The sequence below is a fragment of the Nesoenas mayeri genome (genome assembly GCF_963082525.1).
Source record: "Nesoenas mayeri genome assembly, chromosome: 5".
Classification (NCBI taxonomy): domain Eukaryota; kingdom Metazoa; phylum Chordata; class Aves; order Columbiformes; family Columbidae; genus Nesoenas; species Nesoenas mayeri.
The window spans coordinates 32,082,925-32,101,098 of record NC_137548.1 but is presented as its reverse complement, the minus strand read 5'-3'; the positions used below and the strand labels follow the sequence as shown (position 1 = coordinate 32,101,098).

General features: G+C 38.3%; 1 protein-coding gene across 3 annotated transcripts in view; it reads right to left on the bottom strand.

The window, feature by feature from the left end:
- The window catches only part of STXBP6 (syntaxin binding protein 6), a gene marked incomplete at both ends in the record, with an annotated part of 91,846 nt that extends 89,906 nt beyond the window's left edge, over nt 1-1,940 (bottom strand). For all 3 annotated transcript variants that reach the window (XM_080344701.1, XM_080344702.1, XM_080344703.1), the window contains one exon: nt 1,787-1,940. In XM_080344701.1, the coding sequence (XP_080200827.1) occupies nt 1,787-1,940 (154 nt within the window). The remainder of the gene's footprint in view (nt 1-1,786) is intronic.
- Nucleotides 1,941-18,174: the final 16,234 nt, after the last annotated feature.

Sequence of the window (18,174 nt, the reverse complement as noted above, 5' to 3'; positions counted from 1 at the left end):
ACGAGATTGTTCTGTAAAATGAGATGACTTGTGAAAAAAAACCAGACTCTTTAAAAAAATTGACTGCCAAAGGAACAGGAGTTCAGATCTGCTTCAAAAGGTTAGTGATTTGAACACTTCTTCAAGAGATGGAAGACCTAGATCCAGTTTCCTCTACAACCTGAGAGGATTAAAACCTGTAATCCTTAGACGCAAAAAGAGTATCCCAACCACAAGTGAATCAGTTTTTAAGCCCTTCCTGGGAGCTCTCTCTCTGGGGACAATGACAAGCAGAACACCCAGATGCAAATAAGAAGTCACCTGTTTTGTCTCATGGTCCTCATCATGTGTGTGCATAAACTCTGCAGTTTATACCTTAATATAAGCATTTGCACATATGCATACAAATAACATCTCATTCAATAACATTCAATAAATGTAAATTTTGCAGGCATGTATGTGATGTCTTATACCAGTAGTAGAGTCATTGGGGTTTACTTCCTATGTTTTGAAAGTTTCAACATAGTTTTCAGTGGGAAAAAACCAAAACAAAACAAAACTGAATGTTCATGAAACAGTATCTTCCATTTAGGCAAAAAAATAACTGTGGTCTTCTGAGATTCACAAAGCATTTCTTCCCCTGACCACTAGTTTCACTTCCAGTTAGATATACACACTCAAAGGGAGCAACTGATACTGCCTAAAAACCTGAGTAACTAAATGACCCTAGGATACCAAAGGTATTCACACACACTTGGCTGACAGAAACAGACACAACAAGGGATTTCTGCCTTTCTGGAGAAAGAGCTGGAAACCTAAAACTCCACTGAACACTTACCTCCAGGCAACTGAATTCCACTAAGTTTGAAAACAGGTATAAACTACAGGCAAATCAGGATCACAAACTGCTTTCCAACTGCCTTGAGACATAATCTTAATTAAGCTAAATTTCACTACGATAAACAGAAAATATTAAAAAAAAAAGCCAGTAAAAAGCCTACAATACCATAGTTAAATACAAGTTACCCAATCAATGGCCTTCATTTATACACTTCAAAAAGAAAATAATTGTACTTTCATTAAAAAAAAAAAGCGCAAAATATTGTACAACTGCTACCTGCCCTGTTTCTGAAACTGACTCTCACAAGTTCTGGTTTGACCTTGGAGAAACTCAAATTAATTTCAGCTGAACACATCAGCAGCAAATAGATCATTTCTCCCTGTTCCCCATGACCTCTCACAACACAAGCCTTTACACATCCTTTACTCATTCAATTCAAATATTTCCATCTTCATCCCTTTTAAAGGCAGGTGATTGACACACAGCACCACTGTTCTTTTCAATGAACTGAAAATATTCTGGCTGAAGGTTGCATATCTAAGTACCCACTGAGCTGGTAAAACAGACAAATAAGAAAAGAAAAAGAAGGCATATTTACTTCAAACAAAATATTTCAGTGCATTAAAAAGAAATATAATGTAAAGTTCACCCCTTCAAGAAAAATCTCAACCTCAGTAAGCAAAGACTGTTACCAAATATTCTATTAGTTCATACTGTGCAGCTATGTTGTGAGAGAACACCTAATCTTTTTTAACACAATGAAACCACCTGTTGAATTTATTATATGGGATAAATATTAATATCCTCGAGCATGTGGTTTCTCAAGATTTAAGATATAAGCATCATAATTCTCTGGTTACATTAAGATTCAAGTCAACCAGATCCGTATGGCTATGGATAGCATCTAATCAGTTAATCAAAGATAAACCAAACCAGATAACTAGATGTCAAAATCATTAATCTTACCTGACAAGCAGATGTATGTTAAATATTCACCCTGACCCCCAGTAGCTAGGAAAGGAATCTTTTTTTTGGTTCTTCTTTTCACTTGGACAGCTCCCAGCATCCTTTCATCATGTGGGGCAAAAATTTCTTTGCTGATTGCAGATTTGGCATTCATTGTAGATCACAAATATAGCAGACTGTTGCTCTCTAAAAATAAAATAATAAATAATTTTTAAAAAATTAGAAGCTTCTCAGTTATGTGACAGTCCAGTTAATTTACATGGGCATCAGTAGCTCTGACCTTGAAATAAAGTTTTTAACGATTCAAAGATTTTAGAATATAATTTCATGCACTCAGAGGCAGAATTTTTCAAGTATCTAAGAGTTTTCACTGAATTTGTTTTCCACGCTGCTTAAATTCTCCTAAACTAGCTTAGTTTATTTTGGGTAGAAGCTGTCCACACTAGCACTTCATGACAATGCAAAAGCTTCTCAGAGGGACACCCTGTAACTTCAAGCTGCATGAAAACCTTAATTAATTCCCTCTCTGGTAACTGGAGGGAAACTCTACTGTCCCACGTAGACAGGGGAAGCATTGCACAGGAATGGGGAAGGAACACCATGGTTGAGCTCAGCAGCATCTCGATTGTGCTGCTAGACAAGAAATCGCATTTATAGAAGATACAGAAAGCTTTGCACTCAAGTAAGACTGTTCCTTCGGAAGCACAGCTCCTGGTGACAGCAACGGATTCAGCAGCTCCTGCACTTCTCGCAGCTTTAGCACCCCATCCCCTCAGCTCCTCTGCAATTATACCAACTGAGCAACTGTGCAGAATCAGAAACCATTGGGATTAATAACACAGACAAAACTGTACCTCCTCTTTTCTGCTACGTAATTTTGACCCACGTCGGTTCCTCAATGTGTTTTGTGAGAAAACAGCACAGTCAACTTAGGACAGGCACTTGGACAAGAGGAAAAAACAAAAGTAGAGAACAGGGAGGGAGAAGGAGGGAAGCTGCTTATTCAGGCGTGTCCAGCAAAAGAAAGCTCAAACTGACCACAACTTATAAAAGAGCCTAACTGAAGGAGAGACAACTCGGTTACAGAGGGATGTTAACAGGCCTTTTATGCAGACAGCACCCCAGTTATGAACTCCAATTAGTTCTGCACTAAATTCTGTTAGTAAGTGTATAGGCCCCACCAGTAGAGACTGCCAAATGCCCCTTTTACTTGTTCAAGTACAATGATCCTCCAATACACATAGATTAAATTCCACATCTCTATATTATTAAGACTTTCATAAGCCCACAGATTTTTTGTGTGGTTTTTTGTGTGTTTTGTTTTGTTTTGTTGTTTTGTTTTGTTTTTTCTTACATTCTTAGGTTCTTAATACAAGTAACATCATGTTCAGGTCTCAACTACTGAAGCCAGAAATTCTGCCTGTGAGATCATTTGATATTAGTCACAATTGAACTATTAGAAAACAGATAAAATTTCAGTCAAAATAGATTATGAAGCCAAAACAGTCATGGATCCATTATTTTTAGTGTGTATACTATCACCAAAGTACTTGTCTTAACACTTTCAGTCTCAACATTTTGTTGCACATATTTATGATATGCTTGATATCTTAAAAAAAAAAAAAAAAAAAACCAACCAAAACTTTATTCATGGAGGTGTGAGAGAGCACAAATTAGTCCAAATCAAATCCACCACCTATTTACTTTGGGACGCAAATAGAATCCTTTGCCAAAATAATCAGTAATAGTGTACCTCAGTTAACCGATACAGAGGTATGCAAATTCTGACAAGTTTTAGCATTACATGCACCTTTACAAAAATGAATAGCATTTCAAGAAAGGCCTCAAAGGAAAAATCCAGACCAATTTCAAAGGAAGAAAAAATGCACGGCTCCTGAAAATATGTGGTTTCATAACTCTTCCCATGTGAGTTACCTATTCTTTAACAACAAATATATCAACACAAAAAAAGGAATCAAAAGTTTAAATTTACCTGTTAGTTACTTAGAAAAGGGGTTTTTTCTATTGATGTTCATTATACCTCAATTTTCTCTTGTGTTAAAAAATATTTGCAGTATATCTTATACTACCATGTGAGCTGCTGGCACTTTGCAACTAGTTTTAGGGGGTTTTTTTGTTTTAGTTTTTCATGTTTGCTGGTTTTCTTTTGTTGTTGTGTTTGATGTTTTTTTTTTCCTTATTCAAGGCTGCTGTCAATGACTACGGGTTTAATCACAAAGACCTCCTTCTGCCTGAGGTTGAGACTATTTAATCTTTGCAAAAATAACTTCAGTCTCAGGCCCTCACATGCTTAGAGAATTTTCAATAAATAGCTTATTGAGAAAACACACAAAAATACTGTCAGGTAAAGATATACTTGAGTCACAGCCAACTGAAAGTGTTCTCCGCCTTGCAATAATGTGATACTGCTAATTCTGCAACTGAGTTGTTGAATAGGTGTTTTCAGGTGTTTTCTTGAGGTTCACACAGTGCAAAATAAAGTGTGATTTCAGAGATGTACTCAGTGATGTAAAGCTTCCAGGATTAAGATATAAGTTTTCCCTACCAATAACTGTTTGAGGCAAAACGTGTTAATGGTTTATAGCTTCAAAACCTTCACATAGTACTTCAAGATTTACTTTAATGACATTGCAAGCAATAGGTTTCACTGTATATAGCTGCATTTGATAAGACCCTACTGAAAAAGAGGCAAGCCAAAACAAGAGATACTATCCAAATCCTATTTCACAAATTTCCCAAACCATTTTGTTTCATATGTGCACTGAAACTTACAGTACAAAACTAGAAGACAAAATAAATGCAAAACCTAGGAGATTTAATTAATATACCTCTCTATGTATACACACATCTATCTTCATGCTAATGCTTTTATACACAGCCATATGAATCCAACTTTAAATAAAGCCTAGCTCGATACAATATTGCAAGATATACCAAATCTCCTGTTTCAGTAGAGACACAGAAGACACTTAATACCTTCTTTGCCTCAGACTTTAACAAGTAAAACCAGTTGTGCTCTAGGTACACAGCCACCTGAGCCAGAAGACAGGGCTGGGGAGCAAAATGAAGCTGCAATAATCCAATCCAAAATGGTTAGTGACCTACTACACCACTTAGACACACATAAGTCTATGGGGCCAGATGGGATCTACCCAAGGATTCTGAAGGATCTTGTTCACCAAGCCACTTTGAATTACGTATCAGCAGTCCTGGCTAACCAAGGAGGTCGCAGTTGACTGGAGGTTAACAGATGTGACACCCATCTACAAAAACAACCAGAAGCAGGATCCAGGAAATTACAGGACTGTCAGTCTGACCTCAGTGCCAGGGAAGGTTATGTACCAGATCATCCTGAGTGTACAGCATCAGGCCCAGTCAACATGGGTTTATGAAAGGCAAGTCCTGCTTGACTATTCTGATCTTCTATGACAAGCTGACTTGCTCATTGAATGAGGGAAAGGCTGTGTATGTTGTCTACCTAGACTTCAGTAAAGCCTTTGACACTGTTTCCCACAGCATTCTCCAGGAGAAACTGGCTGCTCATGGCTTGGATGAGCGTACTCATCGCTGGGTTTTGTGTGGATGGCTGGGCCCAAAGAGTTGCAGTAAACGGAGTAAAATCCAGTTGGCAGCCTGTCATGAGTGATGTTCCCCAGAGCTCAGTACTGGGACCAGTTTAATATCACAGTGATCTGGACAAGGGGATCTAGGGTGCCATCAGTAGGTTTGCAGATGACACCAAGTTGGATGGTAGTGTTGATCTGCTGGAGGGTAGGAAGGCCATACAGAGGGATTGTTGGGCTGAGGCCAATTGTATGAGGTTGAACAAGGCCAAGTGTCGGGTCCTGCACTTGGGTCATAACAATCCCAGGCAGTGCTACACGCTCAGGGATGAGTGGCTGGAAAGCTGTCCCACAGAAGAGGACCTGAGGGTGTTGGTCAACAGCTGGATGAATATAAGCTAGCAGTGTGCCCAGTTAGCTGAAAATGCTAACAGCATCCTGGCTTGTATCAGGAATAGTGTGGCCAGCAGGACTGGGCAATAATAGTCCCACTGTCCTCCACACCGGGGAGTCCACACCTTGAATCTTGTGCTCAGTTTTGGATCCCTCACCACAAGAAGGAAGCTGGTGAGGGGTCTGGAGGATAAGTCTTATGAGTATCAGCTAAGGGAACTGCAGCTGTTTAGTCTGGAGAAAAGGAGGCTGAGAGGAGATCTGATTGCTGTCTACAGCTACTAGAAAGGGTTGTAACATGGAGGGTGTTGGTCTCTTCTGCCAAGTAACAAGCAATAGGATGAAAGGAAACGGTCTCAAGTTGGGCCAGAGGAGGCTTAGATTGGATACTAAGAAAAAATGTCTTCACGGAAAGGGTTGTCAGACATTGGAACAGGCTGCCCAGGGAAGTGGTGGAGTCACCATCCCTGGTGGTATTTAAAAGATGCATAGATGAGGTTCTTAGGGAGTTGAGAGGTAGATCTGGCAGTGTTAGGCCTACAGTTGGACTTGACAATCTTAAATGTCTTTTCCAGCCAAAAATGTTTCTGTGACATGACACAGAACAACGAAATACTGCAGTTTATTGCTGCATGTTATTATTTGCTTTGTGATTAAGCTGGTTGTACAGACATCCACCAGAATATGTACAGACAGATTCTGCAGACACCAAATGTAACTGGAACCTCTGACTAAAGCATATACTCACTGCCTAAGAGGCTGTGATCCTTTGTTCCAAATACTTAGTTTACAACAGCCACAGATCCCAGAACTAAGCAACTAATCTAATGCAGTGTACTTGATATGATTGCTGAATCTAATGTGGAAAACGACACTGACCACAAACGTCTATTTATTTAAAAAAAATAAAAGAACTAACTGTGCCTGTATGCAAAGAGACTTCTGAGATTCAGCTATCAGTATAGTTTGGATGAAACTGTTTCTCATGGGTCAAAAAAAAAAAAAATAAATCGGCAGTTGTGTTTAAATAAGCTACCTTCTCCCTGTTTATTGGTGGATCTACAGGAGTTGGACTTGATGATCTTTATGAGTCCCTTTCAAATTGAGATATTCTATGAAAAGCAAAGGTTGTATTAAAGTCTTAATTAAGTACTCTTCCTTTTCAAAAGCAGGCATAAATCTTTTTGTTAGTCTTACTAAAAAATACAGAAGACTTGCTCAAGGAACACAAGTCTCAATTTTTCCCATTCTCCAACAAAACCACATATTTTCATTAAAAAAAAAAAATGCTGGCAGTACATGCAAAACTTCATGTAGTACAGGCAGATTTCTTTACACAGTAATGTTTGTTCTTGATTCATGTTCCAGGATGAATTCAAACCATCAGCAGTTTCCATTCATGGCCCATGTGGACTCACAGACCTCAGAATGCAAACAGTTTCCCCTGTGTTCAAATATAAAATGCCTTAAAAGCTAAAACTTTTACTGGAGGATCTCTGAGCACCCTGAGACTGCACATTGCTGTTCACAACATTTATCCCTCTATGGCAAAAGGGAATTAAATGTTGCAGTAAATGTGAGTCTCTAAAGAGATCCCACATTTCCTGCCTCACATGCTTGCTTTGTTTTATGTACGTAATCACGCACAAATTATTAGAATTATGCTTTTGGCTGAATGAAGAAAAATCCATTTTCCTCCAGCCATCACAGTCTTATTGAAGAGGATGTCAACATTTACACTGTGCCTCCAGTGCTCAACAGAAACACCGAGAGGGAAGATTCCTGTGCAGATTTCAACCAGTGCATGTAACAAACACACTGCCCCTTTGCATCTCCTCAGATCTTTGCTCCAGTGCTTCTCCATGATATTTCTATCAACAAGCCTCCTCCTAGGAACAGGTGACCATTCCTCTATATGTGCATGTGAACACAGAGGGATTAAAGGTAATTTCTAAAGAATATGTACTAAATAAAACCAAGATACTTAAGCTGATACGTTCACAGATCACACATATTCAGTAGTAAAAAACTTGGACTATTTTCTGGCCAGCCAAAGTCTCAGACCATTTTCAGGCAGACAGCCAGCAAGCGGCTGACTTATCTTTATATCCAGATGTTTTATAGAACCACGCAAGTAAGTGGAAAATGAAGATTTACATTATCTTTGTTGAGGTGTTGGTACACAGAAGGAACTGAGGAAACTAATCCTCAGCATGGAGAATTGAAATAGCAGTAAATTAAAAAGGAGAAATAAAATAACAAGCAAGGGAAGGAAGAGCAAGTAATGTTTTCCAAAAAACAAGAAAATATGTTCAGTATGCTAAGTCTTGCTGTTTTCAATGATCTTTATTTTAATCACAAACAGGGATGGGCTCCCAGGACAGGCTAACCACTGAAATGTTGCCTGCAGTGTGAAATCACCTAAGCAGCCAACTATTGCTGGGCTGCGCTGGTAGCTCCAGCAAGCACTCAAATCTGGTTTTAATGAAGCCACCATCCTAACAGAGGACACCTACTTTGGGAAATCATTGTAAAACACCATTATTAAAAACCCAGCTTCTGCTGTTGTGGTAATTGCCTGGTATTTACTCATTAGTGTTGAGACTACATATTTGATCATTATCATTCATCAAAATTCTGTATTTGTTATCTCAAACAAACAGCTAGTACAACTTCAGAGAAGACCAACATAATTGCTGAACCAAGGCAAACATATAGCAGTTTGTGTTGTTTGACATTTAATTTATGCCCACCTCATGCACTTGTGCTGGCAGAAACTATTTATTTCTCCATGCACTTTGCTTCCTTATGACAGCACAAGTGCTTATGTGGTACTGCAGTGGACTAAACAAAAGAATTAATCCAGGTTTAATCCATTTTTTAAAAAAAAAAAAAAGTTAAATAGTGAGTAGTTTAGTTTTTACCCGTATCAGCTCCCTGAGACAGTTCACCATGCAGCTGTGTGCCAGCACCTGGGACAGAAGGGCAAGGGTGGGATTAGGGCTGCCTTGGCCACCAGCAACATTAGTTTACAAGGATCATGAAAGTGCAGTTTAAAGATAGGGAAAACAAGAACTGTGTAAAAGTAGTAAACCATCTGTTGGCAGTGTCCTGATATTTTCTAGCAGTTAACTAAATAGTTTTCTTTCTGGCAAATAACACAAGCTGAACACATTTCTGACATGCTTCATACTCCTTTCCAGGAATCCTGAGACTGTTATAAGCATTACTCATTTCAAAATGGGTGGGCATAATAAAGCCTGCAAAAACTGTGAAGAGTCCTGCAGACTGAAGAAACCAAGAAAAACTGGTCTATTCCAGGGTTTTGTTCACCTCAGGAATCATTAAAAATGCCATCCATGGCTTTTATCCCTCCCACTATATTTTATTGCTTAGCTCTGCACTCTTGACAGAATTCAGGTAAAAACAAACAAACAAAACCCACCAAACAAACAACCCTCCCAAAACAAACAAACACACACACACAAACAAACAAACAAAAACAAAAAAAAACCCCAAAAACAACACACCAAAACCACCACCCACAACACTGAAAATGCATCTTGTATATTTGAAGACTTTTTTAATTAATGGCTTGTTGTTTAGTCACACAGAAATCTGAGAGAAGTTAGAAGGGAAATTACTGTCTTTTCCTCTTTCTTGATGCTTTCACAGTAATTTGCAATCACTGATCAGTGGTAGAAGTACTCTATTTAAACAACTAGTAAATTTCCATTAAACATAGAGATGGTGGGGAGAAATCATCTTGTCAAGTGATAGCCTGTTAGGAAAGATATATTCTTCTTTTAAAGTAAAAATTAAGATACTGCTTCCCCCTCTGCACTCCTTTCAGGAACGACATAGTGACTTCTTGAGGATGTGAAAACTTACATCAGGTTTATGAATCTGGACAAGCCAATAAGTTTTAGATTAAAATCTCTAACAGATCAGTCTGGTATGAATCAATATATGGGATGCTTGTAAAACACCTAACATTTTACAGTTCTACACTAAATTCTGAGATCAACAGTGTAAGAGCACAGTAAGGGATGAAATAGGGGAACCTAGACAGCAAAACAAACCAAAAACATCCTTCTCTAGTTCTATTACATGTTTTTACCTTTTCCCAAAAGAGAAACAGTGGAATACCTTTCTCTTAAAGTTTTGACTTCAAACAATTGCATATATTTTGGACACCTGAACTGAGATGATACAACATGGAGGAAAGAGAAGGTAGACCACACACTGGCACCTTAGCTTGTATAAGAGACAACCTATGCAAGGAGGGGGACGGGACAGGATGATACAACACAAACTCCCTGCAATATTCATTTCATAAAGTTAGGAGTGATTCTATGCTTCTTGCACTCAGAACTTACATTTATAGCCCTTAGGCATCTGCCCATTTCATGTATAGAGTACGATAGCTGTTTAAAAAACAAAAATACAATGTACATCTTCCATTAGACTGATCCCAGAAGATACCAGCACAATATATGTATCAGATATCCTTCTGATTTCATTTCCACTCACAAATTCATTGTGAATAATTTACATTTTCTAAACAGCAGGCACAGCTATGGACCCTGAAATAACACTCTCTCAATATATCTTCACAGGCTTACCCAAGGATAATTATAACATCAAAACTACACCGAATTTAGAAATATGTATTTTGAAATTGACTAAGAATTTCAATCTCCCCCATAAAATTAAAAAGTATAAAAATTGACAACATCCACAGCAACAAATTCTCTGCAACAATTCTGTACCAAAATCAACTTAATACATCTCACATCTAGTGCTGAGCTGTAAACATTAGAGATATAATTTTGTTTGTTGTTGTTTCCTTCGGGTTTTTTTTTTGTTGGTTGGTTGGTCTTTTGTTTTTTTCTTTTATTTTCTTTCTTTACTCAACAGGACATGTAGCTTCTACTCATCCTAACACCATGCTTTATTCAAAACTATTAAACAATTTGGCCCATCAAGTAGTCTAACAGTCATTGTAAGTAGTTAAAAGCAATTAGGTCCAGTTAGCAATTAACTGCAGATTACACGTCCAAAAAACTTGACAAGTATATCTTACATTAGACCAAGTGATCTATTTGCTATTGGCTTTACCTTTCATATATTCTACAGACATATAAGACCAATGCAAAACAAAAAATGAAAGGTATCAGTAGCATTATTTCCTAACTTGTAACTCCTGAAAACCACCCAGCTACAAAATCAACTACATTAGAAGAAAAAGGTTAATTTAACAATGAGTGATACAAATCAAACTTCACTTTTTATTTCACACTGTCAGTATGTAAAGAAAATTGGTTTCAAGAACCTGATACTTGCCCTTTCAGTAGACTAAACCACTATAACAATTTACTTTAAATATGTTCATTTCATAGTGGCTCACAAGATTTAGCAAAGAAGCCTTAGAACTTATACAGGTGGCTTAAATTCACAATACACATTTACAACTTCCACTACCTAAGGATATGCTTGCATGTTTAAGGTAACTTATAATACATATAATTACAGAAGAATTTATATAAAGACTTGTTAAGACAAACAACGTACTCACAACCTTTGAGAAAATGACATTAAGGCTCATTTCTGTGCCTGGTTCATCCACATTGAAAACAGCATTTTGGTAACATTAAGTGCATAATACAGAAAAAGCTCACTACATCAGCCTTAACATTCAATCCAGACAGTAAGGAGTAGCTACCTTGTACACAGTTACAAGGAAGATCTAGGTGAAACAAACATGGTTCTCAAAACAGTATCTGCAGAGTGAAGAAGCTTAAAGAGATCAATCCCAGCTTCCTCCAGTGAAGAAAGGTAGGGAGACAGAACATTTGTTGAAATACCAGTAAAAAATTAAGCGAGAACAATAACGCCAAGTGCAAGAGGCCCTTGATTTAGAAGCTCTTGGAAGGTGGCACAGTTATGAAAAGGTAAAACTTGTTTCTTCAATCCATATAACATCACCGTCTTCTAGCAGGAGAGCAGAGACATCCCACAATCTACTAAAAGAAGAAACAAACTGAGTATGATAAAAAAGGGGGGGGGAAAGTCCCATTTCTCAAAGTGCTATGATGATATCAAAAAAGGAATAAATAAACTGCACTAGGAGTATATATCTCCTCATTTTGTTCAGCCTCCACAGCTCTCCCCTCATGCACTGAGGAAGCAGTTTTATCTCAGAACCACAGAAGGCAACTTGGTCAAGCATGACTGACCATCTTGGCTCTTACTCCTCACTTTTTTGTCCTCCATGTGTCCGGAAACAGGTTTCACTGACAAAACCCAAGAGCCTACTATGACTTGTTACAACAAAATGGGGGAGTAGGGTGGGAATACAGGGTAGATATTCTGTGTTTCACATCACTTACTTTGCTGCCTTCGCAGTGTCTCTCAGCTGTGATCCTCTGCACACCCTACCAGCACTTCACTGGCAACTTAAGTTCTGTAGACACTAATGTTTGCCTGCTGGACTAGGCACATGTTGGTGGCAGAGACTTAGCCCCAACAATGAAAAAGGATGGTATAAATACCAGTTAAGAAGGGTGGATCTTTAAAACTCATCCAATGTAGATGAGGAAGATCAAATGGCTTGTTGCAGCCCTGCATATATGGTCAAGCATATGCACGGGGTAGCCATAATATGCTTTGGTCTGTGCTTCTTAATTGCATTTTAAAATGAGAAGACTTTCTATAAAATACTCAAGCAACTCTAGTTTTGTCAGCAGACATGGATAGAACATGTCGCAATTCCTGCAATCAGCATTTATCCTCGGAGTTTATTCTGTGAGCAAGAGGTGAAACAGCTAATGCTGGTGACAGCTCATGGAGTAAGTCTGTTTAAGTTATTACACTATTCGGTTTCATAAGTAGTAATTGGCTGAGAAGTGGAGAACTTCACTGAGTGAAAAAGTAAACCCATTGTTTCAAGGCCATTGACTTCAAATGGATTCTACCCCAAAATGTCTCTTTTGTGCAAGGAAAATAAGTGTCCCCACTTACTTGCTTTTCATCCAAGTACAAGAATATGAAAGTAAGTTTTTTCTTTTTTTACCTGACCCCTGGGCTGAGACAGCGTGAAGAGGTACAATTCTCCCATCCAAGTGCAATCATACATGCTGAGAGCCAAGAAAAGAAGGCTTCTCCAAAAGACTTGAGCAAAACACAGTAGTTGCAAAAGATCCCTGTCCAGCCTGGACAGAGAGACATTTCATTCTTCTCTGGAAATGGATATGAAATAGGGATGTGGAAAAAGGTGGCACCACCCCGACAAGGTTTCAGATACCTCAAAGGATACCTGGAAAAAAACTGTTCCCTCTCCAACACTGAACTGAACTTATAAAATGTCAAGCTTTGACTTTCAGAGATTAAAAATTGTTTTAGTTTTTGAACCTGCAGAGTCTAAATAAAACTAAGGTACTGCTTCAGAAGCTGAATTGCTTGTTTCTTTTACTGCAGAAACCTGAGTGCTAATGGAGGCCAAGATTCCAATCAGAAGCACTGAAGGTAGTTAAGGTGCAGTGAAATCCAGACTTGGCCTTTACCAACCTGGACTGCAGCTCTGCCAGGGGCTGGCTAGACAACGGGATACTCAAAGGCATGGGAAGCAGTTCAGTGATAGACTCTCGTGCTCTAATGGTCTTGCCAAGTACAAAAGTCAATTGTGCATGCTTTAACCACCTCAGGATAAGCCTTCTTCCTCAATTTATGCACAGTTATCTTCAAGTCATATTAATGTAAGTAAAAGAAACTTTGAAAATTAAAACTCTCACAGAAAATCAGATCCTAAGAGGAAATAAGACCATAGGAGGCCTATGACTAATAGCTGGAGTACAGGATTCCACTGCTCAAGGAGACTGCCAGACAGAGAAACTTAATGTGGAAATATATGCAAGAGACCAGAGACAGGGCCACTGACCATCACGGTAACAAAAGATCTCAGGAAGCACATGGGATCCAGCAGCTGAAGTACAAACAAATTAGATTCTTTTACAGGACTGATACTGGGTAAGTTTCCATAGAAATCAAACGAGCATCAGAAAGTAAAGCTCAAGTGCAAAGTGATGATGCTAACCCAATTGCGTATGGTTCAGCCAACAAAATAGTTGCTGTTCTCATCTGATGAACTACAGCACCAAATGTGGAGAATACAGTTAACAATATCCTTGCTAGACAGTATTTAAAAAACTACTAAACCTCCTACAAAAGTGAGAAAGAATGGGCTGAAGTATTGAAAAAGGCATCTCAATTTCTTCTTGTAAATAAGTCATACCTCAACTACACTAATACTTCACAAATAAAACCTCAGAAAATTGAGTGCAGAAGAGAACAGATTTATTTTCAACCATCATTTACTCATGCTACAATATTGCTTTTCAAGTAGTTTGTGTTTAAAATCTGATTTTCTTTGAAACATTTCTGTATCACTTTTTGCTAGCCACTCAAAGTTTTTCCCTCCATGATGGTATTTACCCGTATATAAATTCAGGTCAAAACCAAACCGACAACAACATGCTGTTCCTCACCCCTCTTGCCATATTCTTCATTCCCTCTCACTGCATTGAGGTTCTTACTTTTACTAGTACAGAAAATTTTGTTCAAGTCCCTTCAGTGTGGTTAATGGGGAAGGAAAGGAAACTGCTCTCCTGGAAGAGAGTTCCTAGTATCATAAAGGCTCAAAAGTAGAAGGCCATGTGCAACTGTAAAAAGAAACTAAGTTTTACTGACTTCACAATATATTTTTTCTTTCTGGAAAGCACAGTCAAAACCCTTAAGTCTTCTGGTGATCTCACTGCACAGAGACCAGCACAGTTCCCATGAGCATGACTCATTCCAATACCAGCAAAAAAACTGCTGGGGAGACAGATGTTTTGTTTATGATGACTTAATTTCTTCAGCATGTCTCGCTCATAAAAAAAAAAAAAATGAGGCTTCACTCTGTATGCAAAAGATAAAGCATAACAGTCACGCTCCTGCCTTACTCTTTTCTAAATGCTACTGTGTTAAAACTGAAATGGCAGTGGATGTTGCCAACACTTGAACAACTTATTTAAGAAAAAGAAAACATTGTCTTGCTGATATAGATTTAACTTCCCAGTTATGATCAGTAAAAATGTATAACTTCTACATATTCAGTTTCTGGCTTTAAATTTACTTCCATAGGTTTTATGCAGCAAAACCTATTATTTGTTTCTCGTGACATAAAATTGAATCGAGGTCCAAGTCCAATTTATTAACAGACAATGAAAATGAATAACTTTCAGCATTGTTCAGTTTGACAAACCTCAAAACAGTAGAATGTTTTCATTTAGACAGGTCTATTTACAAATTTTTTAACTCTTTCTCAGTACACACTTGAATAACATCAATAGACTTATGCTAACTTAAGAGCAGTAACCAATACATTGTTTGCTTCTTCCTTGTAAATAAAATACTTTTTGTCTATCCCTAAAACACACAGAATGCCCATATCAACTAGTTCAGAGATAAGTTTACTTATGACGCACACTCACGTTCTCCTCCCACACGCTCTCTCATCACCATATCCTCCTTTGCACATGGCTGATTGTTTTTTAACATAATACTTCCTCCTCCTTATCCAGTTTATTTGTTAGACTACTCTGAAATGTATCTAATTTGCATCTCCATAAAGAAAATCTGGCATTTCAAAACAGTAATGGAAGCTAAGAACCCATACCTTAGTGAAATCCATGGAACTGGAAACCATCTCCAAACACATTGTCAGAAATTTGTTACTTCAAATTATTTTATTTATGCTCAAAAATATTACATTTCATTTGGATTTAAGGGGATCTCTGGTCTCTATTCAATGCCCTAGATACTGTTCAACACTGCAGAAGAAAGATCTTTCTCACAGCTTTCACACCAAATTCAAGAAGAGACATGTATCCATGCAGCTGAAATATTAATCTGCAAAAACCCTACAACAATTAACCAACAAATGTACGCAATTACTCATCTGAGCTACAGATGTAGCCCAAACTCAGACTAATCTGAGAAACAGATGTAACTTGAGCTGGTGATGTCAGAGGTTAGTACTAGTGTATGATACATGTAACTAGTTCCTCAGTAAGCTGTATGCTTATTTTGATATGGAAAATACAACCCAAAACACCCACTATAATCACCTCCCTACTATCCTTGATTTTCTACTTTTGCAGCAAAGCAATCAACATGCAACTGTTAAATTCAGGTCTGTCAAATGTATTGTCATCTATCTGACAAAGATACAAAAGTACAGAACATAACAGCTAGAGATCAGTTATATGTCTGTGGTCAATACACCAACATAGCCATTACCTGGTCAACGCCTGATAGCCAAAGAACTACTGCATTTGGAAACGTGATTTTGTTACATTCCCACTGCATTCTTCTCAATAAATTTGAGATTAATCTAGTTTCAGAGCTATGAAAAGCAATATTAGAATTATCCCACTTTTTGTCTACCTTCTACTTTAAATAATGTTTCTCCTAAATGGTTGTGGTACACCAGAGAAAATACTCACAAAACCATTTGCTTTAGATAGCACACAAATATATAGCTCTACATAAATAAAGGAAATTAGTAGGGCTAAGAGCAAAAAACAGGTCTTACTATGACACAAAGCAAAATTAGCATGGAAGAAACTCTCAGACTTTTTGTTGTTGCCACAAACCAGATGATCTTTGGCACATCAATTATATGAAAAAAATTCTTCACATAGTAATTTTTATTTAGCACAAAAGAGAAAGAAAAGACAGAGAATAGAATAGAGGAAGTAATCCTCTTTTCTTAGCCAAGGTTTAATGTAGACTACAATTCTGCAAGAAGATATCTGCAAACAAGCGATGACAAGCTGTTATTTCCATAACAATCTGACCAAAAAAAGAAAATTGTACATTGAAAGTATCAGCAGGGCTACATGAGTAGAAATATTACAATTGTACAGCACCTGTTATTGTTATAGAAAATAAATTTACAATAACCATGTCAAAGAAATAGCTAGTCAAATTTTAAAAAGCTATGTTTTATGGTGTCAAAAAAGATTGCCAATATATTCATGATCTTTCTGTGCTAGAAAATATCCTGAAGTCCAGCCCTCTGCATGTGACAACTACCAGTGCTTCTGCTACGTTTTATTATTTTCTTGAAAAAAACAACAACAAAAAACAAACAAACCACATACCTGCTCATATTTAAGTAAGCATTTTAAACTGCTCTATTTAGTATTTTAATTTCATAGCTAAAACCTTGTATAGGCCTTATCGGTCTTGTCTAGTCCTCTCGGGACTCCCACCAACCCTCCCCACAGCCCAGGACCCCATGTCAGCCCCGGTGCCGTCAGTACCTGCCCCAGTGACTCTACAGCAGGGCTGGTCACCAGCTTACCAAGCTGGACCCACCAGCAGGCCCATGTCCCAACCCAGCCTCAGCCCATCCCTACAGCCCTGTCTGACCACAGATCTCCTCAATGGGCCTGATCCTACCCCCTACCTCCTGGTGGGCTGATGTCCTGGCCTGGCCTCAGCTTGTCCTCATCCCTAGAGAGGTACCCAATGCTTCAGGCTGTGGCCAGCCCTGGCCACAAGCCCCAGCTGGACAGCTTTAACCAATGTGAGAAACAGAAGAGCAAATCTAAACTATCAGCACATCAAAACATGAGAACATCAACAACAGCTTGAGTACTAAGCAACAAGTAGGATCCAAACCCCAGGTCTCATTGTGACAAGGAAAGGAAAAACAAAGGAATCAAGCAAACAAAATTGATTTTTACTCGCTTCCAGAAGGTTTTAAGTAATGGACTACAGATCATGAGACTACCATGGAAGCTACCAGTACAGCACAGCCAACCCATGAGAGCAAAAAGCAAGAAGACAACAGAAACACCTAACCGCTGCTTGCATACGGCAATATCTCTGATTCAGCAGCAATAGCCAGCCTGAGCTATTTTTCTTTTTCAAATACAAGGTAATTATGCCAGAGACTGCCTAGCACAGCAGCAGGAAGGAAGACAGCATGCATCTGAAAGCTACACCACCAAATGAAAAACTTAGTGCTTATTTGTGGTTAGCAAGGGCAGCAAGGACTTCAGAACTGCAGTTGGAGATCTTCAGAGGGAGTGCTGCAAAACTGCTGCAGAATGACAGCAGCAGCCTGATTTTACTTTGACCTAGAAAGGCTACACCATCTCCCTTAGTCACCATGTCTCCTGTAGGCAAGCCTTACCACACAGAGCCAATGTGACTAATGGCATTCAAAACACTCACCGGCATCACAAGAACATACTTAGTCCTCCTGTCAAACTCTGAGCTGAGATTTATTGGGAAAAAAAACACTATACAATTCTAGTCTAATAAGAGTATATTAAAAAATTGGTTCAGTGACACTGG